At 41.2% G+C, this 25,515-nt stretch overlaps 1 protein-coding gene and 1 long non-coding RNA gene across 4 annotated transcripts; one reads left to right on the forward strand and one right to left on the reverse strand.

The window, feature by feature from the left end:
- Positions 1-7,091: 7,091 nt before the first annotated feature.
- On the reverse strand, positions 7,092-10,238 carry LOC117748083. Its single transcript, XR_004611527.1, has 2 exons — positions 10,030-10,238; positions 7,092-9,316 (listed from the first exon to the last, which is right to left on the reverse strand). It is a non-coding gene; the product is annotated as an uncharacterized LOC117748083 (long non-coding RNA).
- Positions 10,239-16,509: 6,271 nt separating this feature from the next.
- slc39a13 (solute carrier family 39 member 13) lies at positions 16,510-25,381 on the forward strand. Of its 3 annotated transcripts, none has more exons than XM_034529645.1 (10): positions 16,510-16,809; positions 17,692-18,042; positions 19,643-19,750; positions 20,105-20,247; positions 21,912-22,028; positions 22,609-22,698; positions 23,804-23,854; positions 24,039-24,171; positions 24,256-24,355; positions 24,596-25,381. In XM_034529645.1, the coding sequence occupies exons 2-10, from the start codon at positions 17,730-17,732 to the stop codon at positions 24,669-24,671; spliced, it is 1,131 nt and encodes a 376-aa protein (XP_034385536.1). In that variant the 5' UTR covers positions 16,510-16,809; positions 17,692-17,729; the 3' UTR covers positions 24,672-25,381. The 3 variants fall into 3 exon arrangements, with proteins under 3 accessions (XP_034385536.1, XP_034385535.1, XP_034385537.1); XM_034529644.1 differs by lacking the exon at positions 16,510-16,809 and adding an exon at positions 16,858-17,151; XM_034529646.1 differs by lacking the exon at positions 16,510-16,809 and adding an exon at positions 16,858-17,600 and having other exon boundaries at positions 24,596-25,237.
- Positions 25,382-25,515: the final 134 nt, after the last annotated feature.

Consider the following 25,515-nt stretch of genomic DNA (forward strand, 5'->3'; position numbering starts at 1 on the left):
GTTCCTGGCCATTGATGAGTTGTCAGGGGAGACCATGAAACTTCACATTTATCAGGGTCTACACGCTGTCCCCTCCCTCAGCAGCCAATCGTCATCAAGTGTTTTCCTCACTGTCAATTTCTCCTGACAGTGAGTATCTCAACATTTTAAGTTTGCTTGACTTTATTTGTTTTAATTTTATTTACGGCACACTTTGGTGTCAACAGCAGTGGAGTCGTACTTTAAAAACGGGTTATTGCACACTTATATAGTTCTGCGCAGATATAAGGACAATTGTTTATTGATATTTTTGATGCAGATAATGATAGTATAGTGTAATAGTATAAATGTTTCTTCATTGGAGGAAGGTATCGTATATTTTGACAAATACTGTACATTAATAAACACATAAATGTACTTATAATTTTGAACAATTACATTACTGGCACATAAATGTTGAATTGGGGAATTTCAAGCAAAGTGTTACCAAATTCAAGAATATTCAAACTTATTATGTTAGCTAATATAAGATGTACTACCTTATGATACAGTGTACATTAAAGTAGTATCAATCAATATAAGCTTTATTGAACACTGTCTCTGATTTGCTTTCAACTTACTTTCAAACAGTGCCAATAAAAACACCAGCAAGCAATAAGATGATTCTAGAAAATCTTATTTAAAAAAACATATTTATTTGAAAGATATGCTAAAATTTACAGCTCACATGCACAACAAAGACAGGCTTTACTGTGACAATGGATATTATTTTTAGTTGAAAGGGTCACATGTCCGGGTTCTGACTGTAGACCTGAAACTGACGGACAGAAAGTTTACAGTGTCGCAAAAGGACTAAAACACGTTGTATAGTGATGTAAACAGGAGTTTGTTGAGGAAGAATGTCCACACACACACACACACACACACACACACACACACACACACACACACACACACACACACACACACACTCACTCACACACACACAGCTGGAAGATAAGATGAAGGTACAGTATCTGTGTTGTAACCACAATGGAGGTAAATGGAGATTATCATTATGACAGAGGAGATACTGCAACAACTCCTGGGTGGGAACTGAGTCCCTCTGCTACCAACAGAAGTCTGTTTGTTGGGTTCAATGATAGATTGTGATGCATTATGTCATGTTTAAGGTGAATTGGGTGAAGAAATGTAATAATTTAAATACCACCATTGCACTTTCCCAGTATATTACTTACATTAAGGCAATTCTTTTTTTGTATTACAAGTTTTCTGAAAATGTATGTTTAAGTATGCCAATGGCACATTATTTGATCAAATATGTTCTAATCTGAATACATTTCCAGAACAGAAATCTGACTTTTTCTTTTCATTTGATGACATATTTGAGTCAAAGGTCTTTACAGAAGGCAATCATTCCAAAAATCTAAAAAATACTGTCTCAGCCATAAATGAAAAATACAAACAAAAAAGTAATAAAATGTAAACGCTTTTCTGAAACTGTACTGTTTAAATATGCAAATTACTTTACAAATTACAGTTATTTGAGAGCAATCTTTCAGATGCAAATTAAACACCTGATTGTATATTTTGTATGTTTTCTTTCCACTAGTGTGTAAAAAGAAACGTGGAATAAAAATAGCACAAAATCAAAAAATTGACCAGTGATTGAAAAACATCCATCCATCCATCCATTATCACCCGCTTATCCGGGGTCGGGTCGCGGTGGCAGCAGGTTCAGCAGGCCGACCCAGGCCTCCCTCTCACCCGCAGCACTTTCCAGCTCATTCTGGGGGATCCCGAGGCGTTCCAAGGCCAGCCGGGAGATATAATCCCTCCAGCATGTCCTCAGTCTTCCCCGGGGCCTCCTACCAGTTGGACGTGCCCGGAAAACCTCTAATGGGAGGCGTCCAGGAGGCATCCTGACTAGATGCCCGAACCACCTCAGCTGACTCCTTTCGACACGAAGGAGCAGCGACTCGACTCCAAGCTCCCCCTTGATGTCCGAGCTCCTTACCCTATCTCTAAGGCTGAGCCCGGCCACTCTACGGAGGAAGCTCATTTCGGCCGCTTGTATCCGAGATCTCGTTCTTTCGGTCACGATCCAGAGTTCGTGACCATAGGTGAGGGTTGGAACGTAGACCGACCAGTAAATGGAGAGCTTTGCCTTCCGGCTCAGCTCCCTCTTCACCAAGACGGACCGGTACAGCGCCTGTTTTACTGCTGCAGCCGCACCGATCCGCCTGTCGATCTCCCGCTCCACCTTACCCTCACTCGTGAACAAGACCCCGAGATACTTGAACTCCTTCACTTGGGGTAGGCAGTTTGCCCCCACCGGAAGGGAGCAATCCGCCGCAGAGCACCATGGCCTCAGATTTGGAGGTGCTAACTCTCATCCCTGCCGCTTCGCACTCGGCTGCAAAATGCCCCAGTGAATGCTGGAGGTCACGGTCCGAGGAGGCAAACAGGACCACATCATCCGCAAACAGCAGAGAGGCGATCCCGAGACTCCCGAACCGGATCCTCTCCACTCCCTGGCTGCGCCTAGATATCCTGTCCATGAAGGTCACGAACAGGACCGGTGATAAAGGGCAGCCCTGGCGGAGGCCAACACCCACCGGGAACGTGTCTGATTTACTACCGAGGAGACGAACACAGCTCCTACTGCAGGCGTACAGAGACCGGATGGCCCGTGCCAACGGGTCCGGCACCCCATACTCCCGCAGTACCCCCCACAAAAACCCCCGAGGGACCCGGTCGAAAGCCTTCTCCAGGTCTACAAAGCACATGTAAACTGGTTGGGCAAACTCCCAGGACCCCTCCAGTAATCTTGCGAGGGTAAAGAGCTGGTCCACTGTTCCACGACCGGGACGGAATCCGCACTGTTCGTCTTAAATCTGAGGTTCGACAAGCGGTCGGAGCCTCCTCTCCAGCACCCTGGCATAAGCTTTTCCCGGGAGGCTGAGCAGTGTTATACCACGATAGTTCGAGCACACTCTCCGGTCCCCCTTCTTGAAGATGGGAACCACCACCCCGGTCTGCCAGTCCATGGGCACTGTTCCCGACCCCCATGCGACACTGAAAAGGCGTGTCAACCAAGACAGCCCAACAATGTCCAGCGCTTTCAGCATCTCAGGGCGGATCTCATCCACCCCTGGCGCCTTGCCACCAAGGAGCTTTTTAACTACCTTAGCGACCTCTGCCAGGGATATGGGTGAAACCACCCCAAAGTCTTCCGGCGCTGCCCCCTCTCTGGGGGACATGTTGGCCGGGTTTAGGAGTTCCTCAAAGTGCTCTTTCCACCGCCCGACGATGTCCCCAGTCCGGGTCAGCAGTTCCCCCCCCCCTGCTGAGAACAGCCTGGGGTAGACCCTGCTTTCCCTTCCTGAGCCGTCGGATGGTTTGCCAGAACTTCCTTGAGGCCAACCGAAAGTCCTTCTCCATGGCCTCCCCGAACTCCTCCCATGCCCGAGTTTTAGCCTCCGCGACCATCGCCGCTGCAGCCCTTCTGGCCCGCCGGTACCCGTCAGCTGCTTCAGGAGAGCCCTGGGCCAGCCAGGCCAGAAAGGCTTCCCTCACCCCCGGTGTCCACCACCGGGTTCACGGGTTGCCGCCACGACAGGCACCGATGACCTTCCGGCCACAGCCCCGAGGAGCCGCGTCCACAATAGAGGCTTTGAACAAGGTCCACTCGGATTCCATGCCTCCAGCCTCCCTCAGGATTTGTGAGAAGTTCTTCCGGAGGTGGGAGTTGAAGACCTCCCGGACAGGATCCTCTGCTAGACGTTCCCAGTTCACCCTCACTACATGTTTGGGCTTGCCAGGTCTCTCTAGCCGAGTCCCCCGCCATCTGATCCAACTCACCACCAGGTGGTGATCAGTTGACAGCTCTGCTCCTCTCTTCACCCGAGTGTCCAAGACATACGGCCGCAGATCAGATGATACGATTACAAAGTCGATCATTGATCTCCGGCCTAAGGTGTTCTGGTACCAGGTACACTTATGAGCCACCATATGTTCGAACATGGTGTTCGTTATGGACAAACTGTGGCTAGCACAGAAGTCCAACAACAAAACACCATTCGGGTTCAGATCGGGCAAGCCGTTCCTCCCAATCATGCCCCGCCAGGTTTCTCTGTCATTGCCCACGTGAGCGTTGAAGTCTCCCAGGAGAACTATGGAGTCGGCAGGCGGTGCCCTTTCCAGGACCCCTCCCACTGACTCCAAGAAGGCCGGATACTCCGAAATGCTGTTCGGTGCATAAGCACAAACAACAGTCAGAGCCTTACTCCCCGCAACCCATAGGCGCAGGGAGGCGACCCTCTCGTTCCCCGGGGAAAACTCCAACACAGCGGCGCTCAGCCGGGGGCTCGTGAGTATCCCCACTACCGCCCGGCGCCTCTCACCCTGGGCAACTCCAGAAAAGGACATAGTCCAACCCTTCTCCAGGAGCTTGGTTCCAGAGCCCATGCTGTGCGTGGAGGTGAGCCCAACTATATCTAGCTAGTACCGCTCCGCCTCCTGCACCAGCTCCGGCTCTTTCCCCGCTAGTGAGGTGACGTTCCACGTCCCTAGAGCTAGTTAATGCCGCCGGCGATCGGCCCGCCCAGGTCTCCCGCCTGGCCCGCCGCCCGGTCTACATAGCACCCGACCCCGATAATTCTCCCTGCGGGTGGTGGGTCCACAGGGTGACTGCTGCTCCATGATGTTTTTTCGGGCTGAGCCCGACCGGGCCCCATGGGCGAAAGCCCGGCCACCAGACGCTCGCCGACGAGCTCCCCTCCTGGGTCTGGCTCCGGGAGGGTGCCCCGGTTTCCCTTGTCCGGGCAAGGTAACTTCAGTCCGTGGGCTGCTTATCATCAGGGTTTATTGAACCGCTCTTAGTCTGGGCTCTCCCCCGAGACCTGTTTGCTTTGGGAGACCCTACCAGGGGCTGATGCCCCGGACAACATAGCTCCCAGGATCACTGAGCCACTCAAACTCCTCCACCACGTTAAGGTGGCGATTCATAGGAGGAGCAATGTTTTGTCAACATAAAAATGAAACTGTAAAAACTATAGATACTGCAAAAGACAGTTAAAGAGAACAGTATAACAGTGCGGCACAAAACTGTGGTTGTATTGTTAGCGCTGCCTGTTTAAGAGGAAGACTGGAGCCTTGTTATAAGGCAATGCGCTGAAAATATTACTATCTCTGAGATTAAAATACTGAGGTTATGTTTATCTTCTTACCGAGGTCAGCCTATTTATTCTCATGAGCACGGAGATCTCCACTACACATTAAAAACACGGTAAAATCGTCTTTCAAATACTGCTTTCATACATAATGTACTCAGGTACATAATCACACAGGAAGGACTTATCAAAAGCAACAAAAGATAGTGATTGTCATTGGTCATAATATTCAAAATAGTTGTACTGTGTGCAGATCCATCGACAACATTAATCTTCTTATGCACATTCAATGTTACATGCAGTTTGATAAAACTGTAAAAAAAAAGTTGCTTTAGATATTTCTGTCTTCTTGTCGGTTGTATTTTCCTGGTTGACTGATGGAAGACCTTAATGGGAGAGTCTCCGTTTGAGGAGCTGTTAAAACCACGCAGACTGTGGGCAACCTCGAGAGGCCCCATTTTATTCACAGCTGGCTGAGCAAAACTCACGACATGTAGCCTACAGTGGCATTTTCCGAGAGTATTAATACACAGCGTGAGCTGCAGCATGCCACGCACTATTTCCATGACAACTATTTTCAGTAAAGCCAAAGGATAATTCTTTTTGTTCATGTCGTGCAAGAAAATGACATCTAGTTTAAACACAACCTAAATGATGTTAACGTTTTAGTGAGTAAAATCCACCTTAATTACATTAAATACTAATTCAAGTTTATAATAATAAGTTATGTTGAACATGGTGGAGAAATATAAAGTTGAAAAATTCAACTTCACTGATCATTTTATATAAAACCTTTTATTTTAAAGAGCAAAGCCATCCGGTAAGTCAAAGAGTTACGCCAACTGTTTTTTTGTTCAGATGTATGCACGTGACTTTGGGTGCGGATTGTAAAAAGGACAAAAAGATTAATCCTACACACTGTTGATTACCTGTTCTCATTTTAGTGATGATGTTATTAACATTTATCAGGTAATATTCATACAGGTAAACAGCATTTTTTGGGGGTTTTCACAGTCAGGGAACACAACTGTCGTCAAGACAAGAACTTTGTAAAAACAGAACAAAATTGGAAATAAATGAAACTGGATGTGATTCACTCTTTAATTGTGTTGTCTAGGTTTGATTGTTAGGACTGAGGAGCTGCTTGTGTTGTTTGTTCCGACATATACGTTTACACACTCTCAAAGTACCATAACATCCTTGTATGCAGTACTTTATTTGAGAAAGGTAATAAATATTTAAAAACAGCGTTAAAGAATGTTTCAGTTGAGAAAATGGCCTCCTTTACGCAGTGTGGGTCAGTCAAGGTATTGACTAAAGAGATGGTGAAAATAAAATATTGATTTAATCATTGATGCATTTGCTGGCGTGTAATTAAGCTGTATTTAATTCAAGAGATGTTCAGTTCATATGTAATTTAGTATTAACTTCTCCGAGATAGACATTGCTTTAACATTAACATTTTAATCTGAAATAACTATTTTTAAAATTGTATTTCTGGGTTTTGTTCTCTTCTTTGTTTCTGTGAAGTCAGTTTTTAAACAAAGATCTAAACTAGTTGCAGTGTGTTTGTCTTCCTTGTGGCCTGAGAGATGAGGTACATGCAGAATACAGGACACGCAGTGATATATTATTAAATGAGGAACTGGGAACTAGTCTTTCAGATTCAGTTCCTTGAAGGTTGCCTTCCATTTACGTGTCATATGGTCAGGATCCTCCAGACCTCCATACGGCCGGTTGCCTTGTTGTCCTCCTTTGTAGGAAGAGCAACTGGTTTTAATCAAAGTTTAAATGTGTGACAAGAAGATGATAAAGAGATATTGTTCAAGAATGTCAGTGTCAGTATAAAACATAGTTTTCTAAAGTAATTGACGACTGAATATTAGTGACATATTTGACGTTATTGTGGAAAACATTAGAAACTACAGGAAAGAGAAGGAGGATAACACATTTGGCTTTATTACATCCAAATTATTTCCACAAAACTTCCAAAATTCAACAACAAGTACTGTCACAAACTGACTTGTTTTTCATTTCTAACAAATAGTTAAAAGTAACTGATTCATGTTAAGCCCGGAGTGTGTTTCAACTCTAACTGGTCTCTTTTCACTTTCTGCAAGTTACGACGTCATAAAAAAAAGCGTGAATCCCAGACAGATCACATGCAGAGAATTAATTTCCAAAATGTTTCCATTGGTCATGTGCATAGGATTTTACAGCGACAGTATAACTGTGTAAGCAGTGGTGGAGTCTAACTTAGTATATTTATTTCAGTACTATACGGTTTGGGTACTTTATTTGGCTATTTCCATGTGATGCCTCCATTCCAGAACAATTCAGAGGGAAATATTTAGACTTTTAATTAGAGATTTAGCCTTCACTGATAGTAAGGTTTCTATACAAACTAAGATTTTACATAACACATATAATGCTTATGATGAGCTTGTAAATATAAAGCATTGTAATTAAATAGAATAAACTACCTAGATACATGTGAAATACTTAAAATTAGCTGGACCTTGGCTACTACTACAATACTACAATGCTGACAGCCAGGTCCTTTATTCTGCATTGAGTACTACTTTTATGATAATTTTACTAAGTTGTGCTAATAATATTTACATACATTTACTAACATTTAATAAAAGCTAACTTTTGCTGATCAGCGGCACCTATTGCCAAAAGCTAAGTATCAGGTACTGCATAATGTAGCATAAGCATCATAAAGTCAGCAATCTAGCAAGTAAAGTCAGTTAAACAGTGTTTTCATGAAGTCATGCCAGACCAAGTAGCTGCAAAGCCTGTGTGTTGACTTGATTCTGGTGAATACAACATTTGAATTTGTGATAGGAAGAATGTCTTAGCCTATGCCTTATTTGAAATCTCACTGTAAGTAACATTTTCAAAGCAGATAATTAGCATAGCTTAGCAGAGATAATGGCAACAGCAAGTGTGACTCTGTTTAAAGTTCAAAGTTCAAAGTTACATTTAAAGTTACCAAAATATGTCAACCAGCACCTATAAAGCTAACTTACAAAATGTAAATGGGTCATCATTAGTAAAATAATCAAATTGTAAAAACAGCATGTTGTGGCTGATGTCTAGGTCCGGCTCAAATTATGTAAAACCTGTTTTAAAGGTGTTGGACACATTTTGAACAGAGCAAGGCTAGCTCTTTCCCCTATTTCCAATCTTTGTGGTAAGCTAAGCTAACCAATGTAAAACACCAAGCCAAAACAAAAAACCCTTGCTATGGTTGGAAAAACTAGAAAAGGGCTAAGGCAATGGATTGCCTCACGCTGAGCAGGTGTCCATATTATTGTGTCCAACAGCAGTTACTGTATGGACCACGCTCATAAACATAAAAGGAAACATACAGTAGAATCACATTTGGCAGGGTTGTTATTTGTTTTGAAGTGTGACACACTGTGAAGTTGCATACATGTAATCTGCAGTAGCGCTGACCGAGTGTGGCTTTCTGGTTCGGTACCACCACAGAGTGTAACTGAGCGCTTCACAGTGTTTCCCTCTGAATGCACTCACAAGATGCACATTGCTGATGGCTGAAGCCCTCAACAGTTACATTACTACACAGTCACACACTGTGGCCCCTCAAGTCTGTGGGCCTGCTGTGTGGAGGTGTCAATGTTCTCATCACTATCTTTGTGTGCACTTATTTTAAGAGGCTACTCATATTCTGAAGGAAGCACTGCTGCAGTTTACTTAACACTTCAAAAACATAGGGATTATAAAATGAAAAAACGACAGGTATTTACTGAGGTCTTTCTTATTAACTGTTAGCAAGACAGACCAACGTCTGAGTCATTTCTCAACAGTCCTGGATACATTTATTGTGCTGTTATACATATTTTTCTGCTGACATTCAGAGTTTTTCTCAGACATGTGGAGTCTCCCTAGATTCAGTATCATAAGATTCACAGTGCAGGGTCACGAGATTGTGCCAGCCTCGCAGAGGGGAATGACGCGCATGACCACTGACTGTGGAAAACAGGATACAGGCTACGTCGCAACAGGATGTGTTGCACTCCTCCTCTGCAGAACATCAGTTTGACCAGAATGACTGCAGGTTGATGTCCACACTCTGTAACTCCTGCGGCAGTATCAACATTTCGTAATCGTCTCCGCTCACCATTTCTTCTGAGCTAGTTGAGTAATTCAGTGAAAAAAGAAAAAGAAAGGTTTTGTCTGAAAGAAACACATGTAGGTTGTAATATTCTTCATATTAGATGCATAGCTATAGATAATTACTTAATTTAATTGTGTATAGCAAAGACTAATAAACATAGAATCATTCAATACAGTATGAAGTTTATATAATTTTAAATACATTAATAACCAAACAAAAGATAACTGAAACAAACATTTATTGTTGTCTGTGCATTTCAAGTAAACACAATATGTGTCAGCCTTGCTTGCATATGGAAACAAATTAAAAGATTTAAAACCTTAAGATAAATTATTTTTGAGAACCAAATGTACATCTAGATAAGCTCTCTCTCTCTCTCTCTCTCTCTATCTATCTATCTATCTATCTATCTATCTATCTATCTATCTATCTATCTATCTATCTATCTATCTATCTATCTATCTATCTGTGTGTATATCTATGTTTGAGTTATGCAGGATATTATTAATAAACTAATGTAAGACTTGCATGAATTCTTACAAATAAATGTAAAAAATAGCAAACAAAAACATTTCTGAAATTAAATGTAAGTAAATACTTTAAGTAAACTGTTTGAACAGATGTATCAACACTGTATAGCTACGATAGACAAAGTAACACTAAAACACCATCTCGTTACAGTGTGCTTGTATAAGGAAACGCCCACAACCTCACTCAACAACGTCTTACCGTCGCCGCCTGTACAACGTTCAGCGATGAGCAGCCAAGGTGTCCACGGGGGAGTTGTTGAACTACTGGAAGCAAATTGCCAAAGGTGGTTGAAAAATGCAGGCTTTCTATATATCTCTGAATTAACAGGGGAACTAAAAACTTCCTTAATTCTACCAATTTAGGTTGGTACCATGAGCTTCTTCTTCTTCTCCTTCTTCTTCCTTATTAAAACAAGAAGGTGACAAACGTTTCCTACAAACCAAGTTTTTAAGGCTGTGAATCTAGTGTGAACGATGAGTTCAGTGCATTTGGTCACATCTTGACATCTTCAGTGAATTAATATGCTTTACAACAATAAACATCACACATTATAACACATTTTATTGTGACGTGTAAGTTACTTACATGTTAGTTACATTGTAATATTTTACAACCACTGTTAGACAGCATTATAAATTGGGTGCTTTAGGTGACAAAGATATTCGTGGATTAGGCAGATTATAATACATTACGAGCTTGTAAAATCACTATAATGTAGTCATTGTTTGTCAATTAGAAACAACATTATTTAATCAAAAATGTCAGTGAGTGACCAGAAATTATGAAGTATTAATAGAATTGACCTTATAAGACATTATATAGTGTGTTGTGCTTGTTGTTATAAAGAATTATGAATAGTTGAGTCCTTATGATTATACAATGGAAAACGCATAACACAATGCATTATAAATATGTGTATAATGTATATTAGACATGGGCATCATAGGAAGTGTTACAACATTGTCTTTTGTGAAAGAGTATACTGTATCATGCTTTTTGCAACAACTTGCAATGCCAGGTGCCTAAAATATATTTACATTGAATTCATGGCTACATGAACTTGTTTCCCTCCATCAGCTAAACAAACACAACCCCATGTATCCCCTTTATCTCACTTATTTCAACAGAAGGCCCTTTCTATCATTTCTGAATTATATATACGAAAGCAGAGTGATCCTACATAATATATTTTATCACGTATTTACAGAATTGTGAAAGGAGATATGCATTTGGGTGTGTCTAACAGATTCTATTTTTGATGATTTTCTGATGAGAAGTGTCACGGTAGATGTGGCCCCCCTGTGCTATACAAAGCTAGAAATAAATAACAAGCATTCAAATCCACTCGTTCCTTCTCATTGGATCTCACTGAATGCCGCTTCAGTACCACGGTACCATTTAGTGTCCAGAGCAGCTTCTACAAAAAGAAAAACGCCTTTCATCTGCCGGAGCTGCAGGGTGACAACATGCACATAGAGTTCAACTTTAATGTACGTTTAAAAAACACAATGCATTGTTTTTTGAAGAATACACTACAACTCATCATATTATTAGACCTCCTTCTGTTTCATGGATTGGAGTTCCATTCATACATTGTCATATTCATTGCATGTGTTTGTGTAACTCTGTAACACTGTTCATCTGTACACTTGACATCTATCTCTCCATCCGGGGAGAGGGATCCTCCTCTGTTCTCTCCTGAAGGTTTCCTCCCTTTTTTCCCTGTGAAAGGTTATTTTTGGGGAGTTTTTCCTGATCCGATGTGAGGTCCTGGGACAGGGATGTCGTATGTGTACAGATTGTAAAGCCCTCTGAGGCAAATTTGTAATTTGTGATATTGGGCTATACAAAATAAACTGAATTTAATTGAATTATTACAAATCATGTCGACAAATAAGCTTTAAAACAATACAATGTGGATTGGTTCATTAAAATGACTGAAAAATGTTACCGTTACTGTTACCACATTCAAGTGAGCTTGGTAAACATTATTTTATGTGACTGTGATACAGCTTGCCGTATATGCATGTGAAATTGGCCAGCCAACAATGAAAACAGCTGAATTCCATTACAGAAAGTTATGCAAATGTCATCAAAAAAATAGAAACACACGAGTCAGATGATTTATTGTATATTGCCACGTCTGCAAGGCCTCATTACAGTGTGAGCCTTAAATTACCAGAAGACCGAATAAATTCTCATTTGCGCCGCACGATCTGAGCCGTCAACAGGCACAACATCATCACTGAGCCTGACAAGCAATCCAGCAAGCATCCACAGGGTTATATCAGGCGGAAGTTGGATCCACAAGTGGGCTTTTAACTAAATGGATTCTGTTTGATGTCCGATTCTTATGAAATTTACAAAAACACGAGAAATGTACGTTGAATATTTCAGTTTTGTGGATGGGCGGTCCACAGAATGGGCCCATGCTTCCTGGCTGATAGTCACCAGAGGTTTCAGTGGCCATACTGTGTTTCACAATGATGAGGAATGGTCGCTTGACATGCCTGCAAGGGGACATCCAGCCCTCTCACTTCTTATTCCTGATTCCTCATTTTCTCTGGACTCTACATGATCCAACTATCAGACAAGGCTGTGGGTATTATTAGACAAGGGTGAATCACAAGGCACATGGACACACGCACACAGCCACACACACAGCCACACACACACACGCAGCCAGACACACACACAGCAACACACACACACACAGCCACGCACACACACACGAAAGCAGCACAATAGTAGCCCTAATTTGTTGTCTCAATCTATTTTAATAACATTTGAGTTTTAGAATATCTTTATCTACAAACAACATACACATACATAACCAAATGTACCCAGGCTTTGGGTCCCTATCACACCAAACAATCAAGTTCCTCTTTCTTTTTTCGTATTGCTCAAGTCAAGCGAGGATGACTCAGTGCAGATAATGATCATGTTTTTTTTGTTATCTGACTGCTAAATTCACGTCAGCGCAGTTCCCAAGTCTATTTTAAAGAATCTGAGAACTTAAAGATTTGGTAGACTTCTTAAATGTTAAAAACAACTTTCCTCAAGAACATACACCGACGATGTCGTTGAAGGGAGTTAAGAGTGTACATTACCATACATTTGTACATTTAAACCATTTATCTTTATAAATAGGTTTCCAGATGATCTAGAATGTGTCATGTAGTCTTACTTTAACTCAGGAGAGTCTGCTGATCTGTGTTCAGTTACGAGTACAAAACAAGTTGAAAAAAACAGATCTAATTGTTGTGGTAATAGAATTACATTTGTTTTCTTCGGGGCAAATGTCACACGATAATTTATGCAGTGAACTTCTGTCACATGCACCACCTGCTGGTCAGGCCGTTAATTAAGGAAATGTATTGTACTGTTGGACCTACAGGTTAGATGGTGCTGACCACCTCTGGACCCAAACATGGGTGCAAAATACTTGTGGCCGACCTTGACAAACTGTGTATTCAAAAACAGATCAATTACTTTGAATGATTAACTATTTTCAAACTGTTTTTGTTTAAGAGATGGGTTGAGAGAAGATGAAAGAAGAAGTACAACTACCAATACGTAATTCATAAAACTACAGCGCTAGAAGTAAATGTCATTCAAAATCTGACCTATAAGTAAAAGTACAATCTACTCATATATTGTAATCTTCGATATTGTTAGTTTGATAATACTAGTGAAGTATTTAATTGTTGCAGCTGCTCAAGGCGGAGCTAGTTTTGACTACTTTATATACAGTTTGGTAGATTTGGCTGAGTGGCTCTCAACCCGGAAGTCAGGCCTCTTGCAAAGGGGAGCAAGATTAATCTGATTGGGTTGTAAGATTATTAATGGGGTAGGATGGAAGACCAACATTATAATACACACATCTATATCCACTTGTCTTTTCTCAGATACTAACACACATTGGATAAGTTGGATCAGGTATTTAAAGTTACCCTCATTTTGTGTCGATTTTGGCGGTCCCTGTGGACAAAAGTGGAGGCTTTCTGAGCATCAGAGTCCCTTTAGAAAACCTCTCACTTTACAGCAGCAGGCTCTGACAGTCTGGTCTGCTCAGAGGATAAATGTCTCTTTGGTGGATTTCCTACCAACTTATGGACATGTGAAACATGACCAGAAGCACCACGTTGGTGTTTCACAACCCATAAAGGTTGCAACCCAGCGGTTCAATCTTTGACAATGCATTGATTTGTAACCTCATCTTACGTTTCTTTATGTAACATCTTAATCTGCAAAGTAACTAACAACTACAGTGTCAAATATATGTAATGGAGTAAATGACACAATATGTGTTACTTTAGGAAATAAAAGTATAAACTGTAAATACTGAAGTAAAAATACAAGCGTACCTTTAAATATGTGAAAGTTACACCTTCACATATTGTGTTTTTACAGACTAATTATTATTTGTGTTTTTTGGTATCACAAAGAACAAAGCACAAACAACAAAGCAGAAATATAGTTCATCACTGAAACATTTTGTTATATTTAAAAAGGTGTACAGTTAAAGTTTTCAGAGTTCAAATCCAAGTTAATATAATTTGTTACGTTTATAACCCCTTCTATTTGAGAGTTTCTGGCTCAACACACTCTTTATGAAAGCATGTTAACGTCACACTTGGCCAATCCCAGGGTCTATCTAACTCTTTGTGTCTATACATGAAACAGCAGCTTTAGGAAAAAAAGAAGAGGTTATGTCAGTAGTTCCCAGAACTGAAGTTCAATTATTTTATTTTACGTCCTCCAAATGAGTGCACTCTCGGCGGTCTTTGCACAAGCTACCATAACACACACGTTGTGTAATCCTGTCAAAGTTCATATCCAACAACATCAGTGTGTTCTAGTGGGGCCATTGAGGACAACATTGGTGATATGCCTTGCTAGTGTCAATATTGGGGTGGGGGGGGTCTCACTTGATGGTAGGTTGGTCTTGTGATGTATGTAGCTATTTTTTTTACATCCAACCAGTAATTATTTGAGCCAAAGAAGATTCCACAGTGACGGATATTATATGAAATATCGTATATCGGACGACAAGAAGTCTGTAATGAAGTCCAACATGGATGCATTTTAAGGTAACCTAGATTTGCCACTGACTGCATCTACTGTGGCTGGTGCTTCGTTGGCTAGGCTGGTTCCTCAGTCCTTTGAGTGCTGTGCTCATGCAAGGTGCACAAACTGCTCAAATTGGGTACCCTGTGCTTTAGTAAGAACACTTTTACAACATTGTGATGGTATCCAATCCAACTCCAAATAGGCCTTTTTCACAACAGAAATTTCTGTTTGCCACTGTGCAAAACAGGTGTCACTAATAACACTAACAAGAGCTCTGTTTCCATCAAGTGTCTTGGTAAGCTGTGACAATATTACACCTGTGTTTCCTACCGCAACATGTCCAAATGTGTTCTGGGAGAAAGGCCAGGGCAATTAATATTAGATATAACTTAATTAATATGAAATGACATTCCTGTGACCATATACATACACTGTGTTGTGTAGACAGACAAGGTCGTAGAACAAAGGGAGTAGCACATTAGAAACTAGAACGGGCACTCGGTAAAGCGCATACCTTCGCCGCAGTGGATATCACACGATTGGGCATTAAGTTCTGAACATTTTGGCATTAGTATCATGCAAATTAGACACAAATTAAAAACGCTATGGTAAAAAGATGATTTTGACATTTTTATGATTTTGACCTTTGTATGTTGCATGAGAGGGTGGGGAACAGAACAGTGAACATTTTGGTGCTGTTTTCATGCAAATCGGATAAGAATTGACTGTGTTATGACAAACCCCGCACATTTTGCAAGGTCGTAACCCCCCCTGACCTTCGACCCTCAACCGCTAAGAAGGGTTATGACGTCATTGTATCATGTCGTATATCACAAGACCGGGCATTGAATTCTGAACATTTTGGCATTAGTTGCATGCCAATTGGATAAAAATTTACCGCGTTATGATAAAAATACGATTTTTACCTTTTTATGACCTTGACCTTGACCTTTGACCCAATCGCTCCCAAAATCTAATCAAATGGTCCCCGGACAACAGCCAATGATCCCACCAAATTTCATGCGATTCGGTTTAATACTTTTTGAGTTATGCGAATAACAAACAGACATATTTACAAATAAATACACAGCGATCAAAACATAACCTCCGCAAAAGTATTTTGCGAAGGTAATGATGGTACAAGCTTATGGTCAATGTTGTCCTCAAGGCCCCATCTGAGTAGACTGTTGTTGTCCAGTATGCTACCTGTTGGGAATTATTAAACAAAATTAGTCTTAGGCTACTAATACAAATTACAAGCGAGCATGAATGAACTAAAGGAATAAATCACACACATTTGGAACAGCATCTGGGACTGCGATATATGACTTTTATGGTTTAAATTCCTTTATTCCAATAAAACGCATGTGGGACTCATAAGTGGTTGATTCCCCTGAAACCTTCTTTTGAAATGCCTAAAATTAACCCAGTTCTGCTGCCATATCCAATTAAACTAGACTGGCCTTAAAATCCCTGTGCACGGCGTGCGTTAATGTGTGTGCCTCAATGTGAACATCGACAACAGTGTGTACGAATGCATTTGGGTTTATCCATTTTTTTTAAAAAGAAGCAATATAAAGTAAACTCTCCGCCTGGGGGCTTCTCCTGCATGTGGAGTTAATGGGGCAAAATGTTACGTTAACGTTACTTCCTGAAATCTTTGGTGGGGCTGGATCCACGTCCAGTCTCCCCTCTCCTGTTTGCACCCCCTCCCCCCCGCTCCCCTCTCCAGCATCCTGACACGTGGCTGTTTGGGAGAGCCGTGGTGACCGACAGTTACTCCCGAGCTGCAGCTAGCGGATCCCTGCGCTCCGCAGCTGGGAGACTCAGCGACGCAAGCCTGCCTTCATCAAGCCGGCCTGGATGGCAGGGACACACTGGTGCGAAGCCTGCAGAAACCACAAGGTATTATTAACGCATTGCAATGTCGCGTTTACGTCGTTGTTTGCCGTTTTACGGCCCCGGGACATTCGCACTTAACTTAACTCAAACTGTTGCTAGTTTTTGTCGTGGTGACCGTTTTTGTTGATTTGCCGTGCATTGCGCGTGCGAGCTAACGTCTGTAGCTGTGAGCGGACGTTAACTTCCGTGGCTCCGACTGTTCACCGGCTAACGTTAGCGCGCTGACTTTTTAACGTTAGTTCACACAGTTAGCTTCGTTGTCGAAAGCGGTGCGACGTTCACTGTCCGCAGTGTTTGTCACTTTATCACTGGGCCGCTGTGTAGTTTGTGTTTTCCGTATGCAACGTGAGTCGACGTCATTGTTTGTTTGTGAGTGAACTGATTTATCATCTGTCCTGCTGACTGACGGAGACGATGAGCAGCAGATGCTTTCAAACGCGTATTAAAAACTTGATGTTACATTCTGGAGCAACAAGACGACGCACTGCTGCAGTGAGGTTAAGGCTCCATTAAACTTTCCGCTACGTCGCAGATATCCGAGGCAGCGGCCTGAACTCTGCTACTTGTGAATGCTTCATTCCCTGGCGCAACTTTACTTTTAACACGACTTCTTAAGCATGTGTCTTCAGCTGGTCAAAGTAACAAGTTACATCTGGTTGGAGTTTTTTTTAAATATGAGTCTGGGTCAAGCAAACATGCAAGCAGGCCTATGCCAGCGTCTGATCATCAGACAACTGAATGCTGGGGTTTAGACTTTAGGTCAGACTATTTAGCTAAATTAATATGAAATAATTGTGAGTAGCAGACTTAATTTCATGCTTATGTAAAATGTTCCTACATGTTTTGAGAGGGGCCTGTTGGTCTGAACGTGTGCCTCTCTTGCAGCATTACTGGTTGCAAGTGCTTTTTGGACCGTGGGACGGATGAAAGGTGGAAGCTGTAGGAAGCCCAGCCGGGCTGTAGCTGCTTTGTTTATCCCAGTTACCCTGCTGATGCTGACCTTCAGGGGGGCATCAGGCAGCCACAAGATGACACAAACGTCTATGACACATGCAACAGCCTCTGCTGCAGGACCGGGCCACGGCCTGACAGAGTACCTCCAAGCGAACATCTTGTCCAGTGAACATTTTCATGTCTGGCTCTTGTCCCTGGTGGGCTCTGTTGCTGTGGGCCTCAGTGGGATATTCCCCCTCCTTGTCATTCCCATTGAAGCTGGAGCAGCCCTCAAAACAGAAGGTAAGAGATGGTAACATGTACCAAAAACTTGCATGTATGGCAATGTATCAATGACGCATAATGATATCTCTGTGACTTCAGGGAAAAGATGCCCTTTTTTAAATTGGTTGTAGGATTTTTTGGGAAAAGCAGGAATCAGTCAGTACATGTCAACATATACACAAATGGTGCCATGTAAAGGCCAAACAGCTATAACATGACAAAGGACTTCAAATTTCTGCAGTAAAATAAATATTTCAGCCTCATTAAACCATTACGTATGTACGTAAAATGCCAGTTCTTTAGTGGCTCTGTAATAAATCTCAGCTCTCCACACCCTCTGAAGAGGGAAAAATAACCCCAGTAAGTTCAAGAGATAGTTCTACTGGGTCTTAGTCAGCCAGTCCTGGACCCAGCTGCACCTCCTTTTGTGTTTACAGCCTTCAAGATTCCATGAAACGGGTACTTGAACTTCCTGGAAAACGTTATGTGCACTATTGCATATTTTTCTGCATAACCATGCCTTGAAGTTTAGATGAGACAGAAGGCGGAAGGATTAACATTTATAGGAAGCTTTTACTTCATTTCCTTTTTTTCTACTGTAAAGTTACTTATCAATAGCAAGCGCTGAGTGTTGTACTGAATGGGAACAATGTCAGACTGTCAATTGAAAACTCAACCAGTACCAAACTGGATAAAGATTAGATATAAAAAAATACACGGTGGAAAATAAATAATTAAAAAAGCAGGTTGCTCTGTAATTAAAGTAATTCGGATAAACCGAGTGTGTCACAATCCACCTGCTTTAACGTGAATGTTTTATTAGCGCATGAATGAAACTGAGCACTTCAATAACCAGACCAGGCAGGTCAGCCTGAGGCCTGCAGCCTCTTGGTCTGCCCCGCCCACAGGAACGTGGCATTCCAGATGTATTTTAGGCCGTGGGCTTTTCAAGTGCAGTCCTGACCGGAGGTTAGTCGTGACTGAGGAAACTCCCAAAGCAAAGAAAAAGTTTTGTGGAGCACATCATCACTGTGTATATTAGTAGACTGCGCCAGAGACACCTTTTTGTGGATTTGTGTGCATCATGCTTTACTTAAAAATGAAACGGTACCATTTTATATATTATATACACATACATATATACATACATACATAAAAAGAGAGAAAGTAACCTTGGTGCAAAAAAAGAAAGAAAAGAAAGCCCATGTCACAAACTGGCCTAGAGTCCATGACAAAAAAGTAAATCACATATAAGATAAGGTAAACTAATTATGTTAATTGGGTAGATTAGTAATGAATATGGATGAGGGCAGTTTAGGGAGGGAGGGAGAGCTGTGTGCAAACAAAACAAAACCAGGTGGTGGAGGCCCGGGAGGAAGTGACAAGAGAGGTTTGAGTTGAAGCTACTTAAATAGACTGAGGCCCAATGTATTCAGGTGTAGGCAGTTTACTGATGTCTTTTCCCACTCTGCCCATTGGCTCCTCAGCCAGGAAGCCAAATCAACCACACAAGCAACAGGCAGAGGGAGGGAAGTCAGTCACATGACATCAATTTGCAGTTCTTAATTAAACACAGTATACAGTGATGGCTCTTCTCTCTTCCCCTGTGTTTCCTCAGCTGGTGGCCAGAGGCTGAAGCAGCTCCTGAGCTTTGCTATCGGTGGTCTTCTTGGTGATGTTTTCCTTCACCTCCTCCCTGAGGCGTGGGAGCGCTCTCGCTCTTCAGGTGGGTCTCCTTTCCACCAAGACCATCACCACCTTTTTGTATTTGAATTATGTTTAATTTCTTTGACCCCTCTTAAACACATAAGAATAATATATTTATATTTGTATACTAGTAGAATGCTTAAGACCTTTTTACAAAGACTAATGTCAGGAAACCTTATTTGAGAGCAGTAATTCCTCAGATATCATTCCATTTTGAATAAATGAATCATGAATTACATTTCTTTCAAATGTAAATATGTAATTTCATTTATGTTTAATTAAACTCTTGGTTTGAGTTGTTGATTGTAGCTCAGTTTTCACTTACTACATTTTCTCATTCAGTCTTGTTTGAATATTTCTGCTTCAATTCTAGCTGGTAAACACAACCACTACATGACCCAGGGCTTGTGGGTAATCCTTGGCCTGTTGGCCTTCCTCCTCTTGGAGAAGATGTTCCCAGACCGAGACAGCCATGAGGAACTCGCGTCAAATTCAGATCTGAATTCTAACTCTGCTGTAAGTGTTTCAGCTGAAATGTCGTTAGAAATGTCAATACCCGCCTTCATATTTTTGTTTTCATATGTATGCTAGGTCTGCATATTTCCAACAGTGTTCTGGTTACTTTAGCATTAGATGAGCTACTGTCCAGCCAGCCTATCAGTTCCCTTGAGCAGGGAAGAATTTAAAACAAGAGTTTGATGAGAAAATCAATACGCCTCTCGCCTCTCGTTGGGCAGTGAGGTTGCCAGACAGCTGGGGGGGACTCCAGGATGTCACTGCGCCCGTCCAAGAAATAATTTGGCACATAAAACCACAAGGAGTTGTTTTTACACTAAGATTTTTGTTCAGATTGAAAAATAAGTGTAATTTTAATTCGTAAGATTTTGATTTTGTTAAGCATGGCCAGAGCCAGGCCAGCTGTTTCAAGTCTTTGTGCTAAGCTAACCAGACAGGCAGAGAGAATGGTATTGATCTTTCATCTAAATCTAGTTTCCCAAAATGTCAAGCTATTCCTTTAACATCCTGAGTATGAATACTTATCAAATGGATCTTTATCAATGAACAGACTCATATTTTACGTTTTATATTATTCAGTGTCAAAAATAAATAATCGTCACCACTGTTGTAGTTTGCTGTTTAGAAATTATATGAAAATAGTGGAATATGAAATATGACGCTGCAAGATTGACAATAACCTTTTAACGCATGGCTTCGTTGTCGACAATGAATGGCTGGTTGCAATATGTTTGTAAAGGCGGTCTCATCCTCTCTTGTCTTTGTATTGCCAGTGAGGGGGGAAGGGGACAGGGGGAGGGAGGGAGGGAGGGGGGGGGGGCAGAATTGGAATCCACGACTCAGCTCCTCCACTAGTGCAGGGGTGAAGCAGCTGCTTTAGCCATTTCAGTGTCCACCGGAGAGCACTCGGCTTGTAGACAGAGGCAACAATAGAGTGTGACAGAGGTGATACGTGTTTTTCCTTTTACAACACTGGGTTTAGGCACATTTTACCAAAATGGGCAAGGACTGTCACAAACTGAACTACTTTTTAACCCAAATTGGGTAATTGTTTTTGTGTGGAGAGCTACAATGTTTAATGTAAGAGATCACTTTTGTATTTTTAGTTTATTTTAAATTAGGTTGCAGTGGTAATTTAGTATATCAGTCTAAATGGCAACATAAGTGGTTTCTGAATTTTTTCTGAAGAAAGTTGGCTGTTCTCAGAAAACAGAGGCTATAGCCTGAAATGTCTCCTTTATGTTCAAATTAGAAACCTGTTGCGCAGTGTTGGAATTAAAAGGTCATCTGTAATATCTGAACAAAAATGAAGTAAAAATACAAATGACTGCTTATTCCTGCATATGTAGGAAGTTAGAGAAATAATTAAACATAACAGCTGTTCTGCTGGCAGGAGGTGAAAGCCATTGACACACAGTGGGAGCAGCAATAAAATGCATGTTCATTGCACTGTTGAATCCACACAACCATTAATTTAATGTTTTTGGTAAGACTGGTGTGGTTTCCTTAAGGGAGAAGAGCCCTTCCAAATGCCTTTGTACTGATGGTGGACATTGATGGATAATAGGAACAGAAAAATGTATTTTCTTTTTTAAGTTTGGGGGTTATGGTTCACATGGGGACATGTTCATTTTTCCTTGTTGTTCTTCCCTTTTTCTCCACAGTCGCAGTCTATTTCGGCTTTCAGTGGAAAGGCTTCAGCATCGCTCAAAAATGGGCATCATGCTGAGTCATGGAAATCCTCCAAGCAGAGTCTGCAGGAAAGATCAGAGAAAATCAAGGTAATTCTGACAACCAAGACATTTCCCAGTTAACAACAGATGAAATGTTTATTTTTATTTCAGAGACACCACTGGGTGTGCTTGTCATGGGTTGGTTATGCAAGAGATGCATTTGTTTAATCTTCAAGCCTCCACACTATTAATGTAGTTTAGTTCATAACCAGAAACTTTGTTGGCTCAATTAAACAAAAATCCAAAAGATAAATTGGGTCTTGTAAATTGTATCATTCAGCCACATCTACCACAGTGTCAGCAAATCCTCTACACTTCATTATACATTGCATATTGTTTGCACACATTGGGTGAGAGGCTGATTTGAAACTGCACAATTCAACAGTTTATTACAACAACAATAAAATTGCCCCAGCAGCTGTTTTTTCTTTTCCAGAGAGGAATGGATCATTTACTGCCTCCATTTTAAAGAGGTCAGACTACAAAGCAGGGCGTAACTTTAGCTGACACCCAAAACAACCAGGATTGTGTCCTGAAAGAGAATGCTGTGACTCATAAATGATACGATTCCTGTTCGACTAATCGAGGGTAACATGAGTAACAGTGGCATTGTGTTTGTGTGTCACAGACATGTGGATACCTAAACCTACTGGCCAACTGCATTGACAACTTCACCCATGGACTGGCTGTAGCAGGAAGTTTCCTGGTTAGCAAAAAAGTAAGAACTCATCACTACAAACACGGTTATCTTAGAATGTTTGTATTTCTCATTCAAATGTAGTTTACACCCAAAAAAAATCCATTTAGTTTTTATCGATGAATGAGAGCTCCCACTTTGCTTTATGTTCCTCATATGATTTGTCTTTATTAAAGATAACCTAGAGTTTGAGGCCTATAATAGCGTATTGAGGCTCGATGGCGGAGCAGCAGACCTGTTCAGAGTCTTAAAAGTGGACCGCTCAGTGGAGATTCATTAAAACAAACTTTTTCAGCTTATTCTTGCGGCATCATCTGACAGGCTTGATCAAAAAGGTGCAGTAATATGTATTTGCGTCGCTTCAGTAGGTTAGTGTATATTTGTAGCTGTGGGGAAAGAGTCCAGCTGGAGAGACATAAGGCTAGCAGCATGAACTATGGATCAATGTGCCAGAGAGGAAGTTCTCAAACATACACATACAAGACATCTCACCGGTGTTTTGTTTACTCCCTTGCGCATTTATCACAACGTGACTTTGCCACGATGAAATACTGTATGAAAATTATCTGTATCAATGCAGCGTTAATTAAAGATTAATTGTATAATACTAATGCATGTTTTACTTACTATAATTAAGTCTTTGACTAGTGTCTCCTAAACAATGTTATTCTTTTAAAAATAAAATGTACACGAAAAAGTCAATAAACTCTTATGCCAAATGGCTTTTTGAGTCTATTCTTTTTACTCGTAACTGGTTTGAGCTTTGAGTTCAGTGACATGTAGATATCCAATAGCCTCATGTACATGTCGTGTGTGTGTGTGTGTGTGTATAATAACTACGCTTAGTACACACTTGATGGGTCTTATCATGCTCTTCATGAGGGATTATAAACACTTTAAAATATGTTAAGCTGTCACAGCTTCACAGCCCTTTTTAAGCTGCTCAAAGTTTGTACTTTGTTTTTTACATTTTTCCTCTTTGCACTGCAAACTTAACATAATAAGCTTATCACTCAACTCAGGTGCTGTCGAGGATGAATGTGTCGTACGTCTTTTTTTTAATACTAAAGAAACACATTTCTTTACCAAGTCAGACAAAGCAGTGTAAATGAAACTTCTCTTGCAGGTTGGGTTCCTCACCACCTTTGCTATCCTGCTCCATGAAATCCCCCACGAGGTGAGATACAGAGTCTTCTCTTAAATTGTATATACCATTTCTAAATATAGACGTTTGAGGTTCACTTTAAGGTTTTATGTTTACATAGCAGAAAGTACGTAGGAAGAATCAGACTGCTTGAGTGCTTGTAAACACAGTGAATGTTGAGCCGATCCTCTGCTGTGGGATGTGTCCCCGTCTGCAGGTGGGAGACTTTGCCATTCTCCTGAGGGCCGGGTTTGACCGGTGCAGTGCCGCCCGCATGCAGCTGTCCACGGCGCTGGTCGGTGTCTTGGGAGCTTGCTTCGCTCTGTGCTCTCAGTCACCAAAAGGCACAGGTAAGATTCTCAATATACTGTACGTACAATTAAACCATTTTACAGTGTCCAGAATGATACATAAGTCTTTCCTGCTGTTTCTAGAAAATGCCACTGCCTGGATATTGCCGTTCACCTCTGGAGGCTTCCTCTACATAGCCTTGGTGAATGTGGTGCCTGACCTGCTAGAAGAGTCCAGTTTAAGGTATGCATCTTTTGTGCGTGTTCACATTACAAACACAATGGGGGAGCCACTCATTAAAGCGTGGCCTTTTTAACCTGTTCTGTATTGTTGGAGTTGAGACAGTGGTGACGATGTAAGACTTTTTTTTTTACAAACGGAACTTTGCATGTCTTGTTCTGTGGTGTGGAAATGGGCAGATGGAATTTTTCTTGTAAGTCCTTGACTCTGAATCTGTGCCCTTTGTTGTTTTTCCTCTACCAGGCAGTCTCTCCTGCAGATCCTGCTCATTTTCTGTGGCGTGGCTGTCATGGCTGTGCTCTCTGCCATTGTTAATTGAATATGAACAAATATCTGACAGAAGAACATCACTTTATGGATGGAAGATCTTCTTGATCTGCTGACGAGACATTTGTGCAGATACTTAAAAAGTGTTCCAAACTGAAACGTCAATGGAATTAAGAGCGTTTCTATGGATCTTTGTTACCAAATGGTCTTATATCGTTAATCAGACAATGTTTTGCACATGCATTTACACAGGTACACCTAATGCACCAGCTCAACAGAGCAGGTATGATTAGACTCTACAAGAACATACTCCTTTTAAAATTTATTCAACACTAAATTGTTTTAACATTGTATATATATTTTCTGATGTAGCTGCTGTATATTTATTGAAAATTAGACAAGCAACCTATAGTTTTATTAGATGTGCACCACCGCCACTCAATCTTTGTCTTACGATTTAAGTGCCAAGAAGTCAGGATGTTCTGTTACACCAGGGTCATGTCTACACCAAAGTACAGTTGTCTGTTTTGTATCTTCATTCACCCCAGTCTGCACCTTTCTTTTTTTTTTTTTTGTATCTCTGCTTGAATAAATAATTGTAATAAAGTTGAAGTTAATAAAAAAAAGATTGTTACTGTTTGTTAATATTCAGCTTTAATGTATTGTTGCCAATAGTTCATTGAGAATTGTCACCATGCTGGACTTTTCATAGCATTAAGTTTCCACCCCTGAAATAAATGCCTGTACATTTCAGACATCCGTAAAAATAAAAAAAATTAACAGCTGTTTATGAACTTAATGAAAAAACCCACACATAGCAGACAATTAGTATGAGTAACTGGAACACGCGTGTGATAATGATCTCAGTGGGATTAGGATATCCTGATATTGACTGG

The sequence above is a fragment of the Cyclopterus lumpus genome, chromosome 3 (genome assembly GCF_009769545.1).
Source record: "Cyclopterus lumpus isolate fCycLum1 chromosome 3, fCycLum1.pri, whole genome shotgun sequence".
Lineage (NCBI taxonomy): Eukaryota > Metazoa > Chordata > Actinopteri > Perciformes > Cyclopteridae > Cyclopterus > Cyclopterus lumpus.

Bases quoted from the DNA above. Each gene is read 5' to 3' on its own strand.
- slc39a13 (XM_034529644.1), top strand. The intron at 22,029-22,608 runs GTAATTCTGACA...TGTGTGTCACAG, and splicing joins AAAGATCAGAGAAAATCAAG to ACATGTGGATACCTAAACCT. The intron at 22,699-23,803 runs GTAAGAACTCAT...CTTCTCTTGCAG, and splicing joins GTTTCCTGGTTAGCAAAAAA to GTTGGGTTCCTCACCACCTT.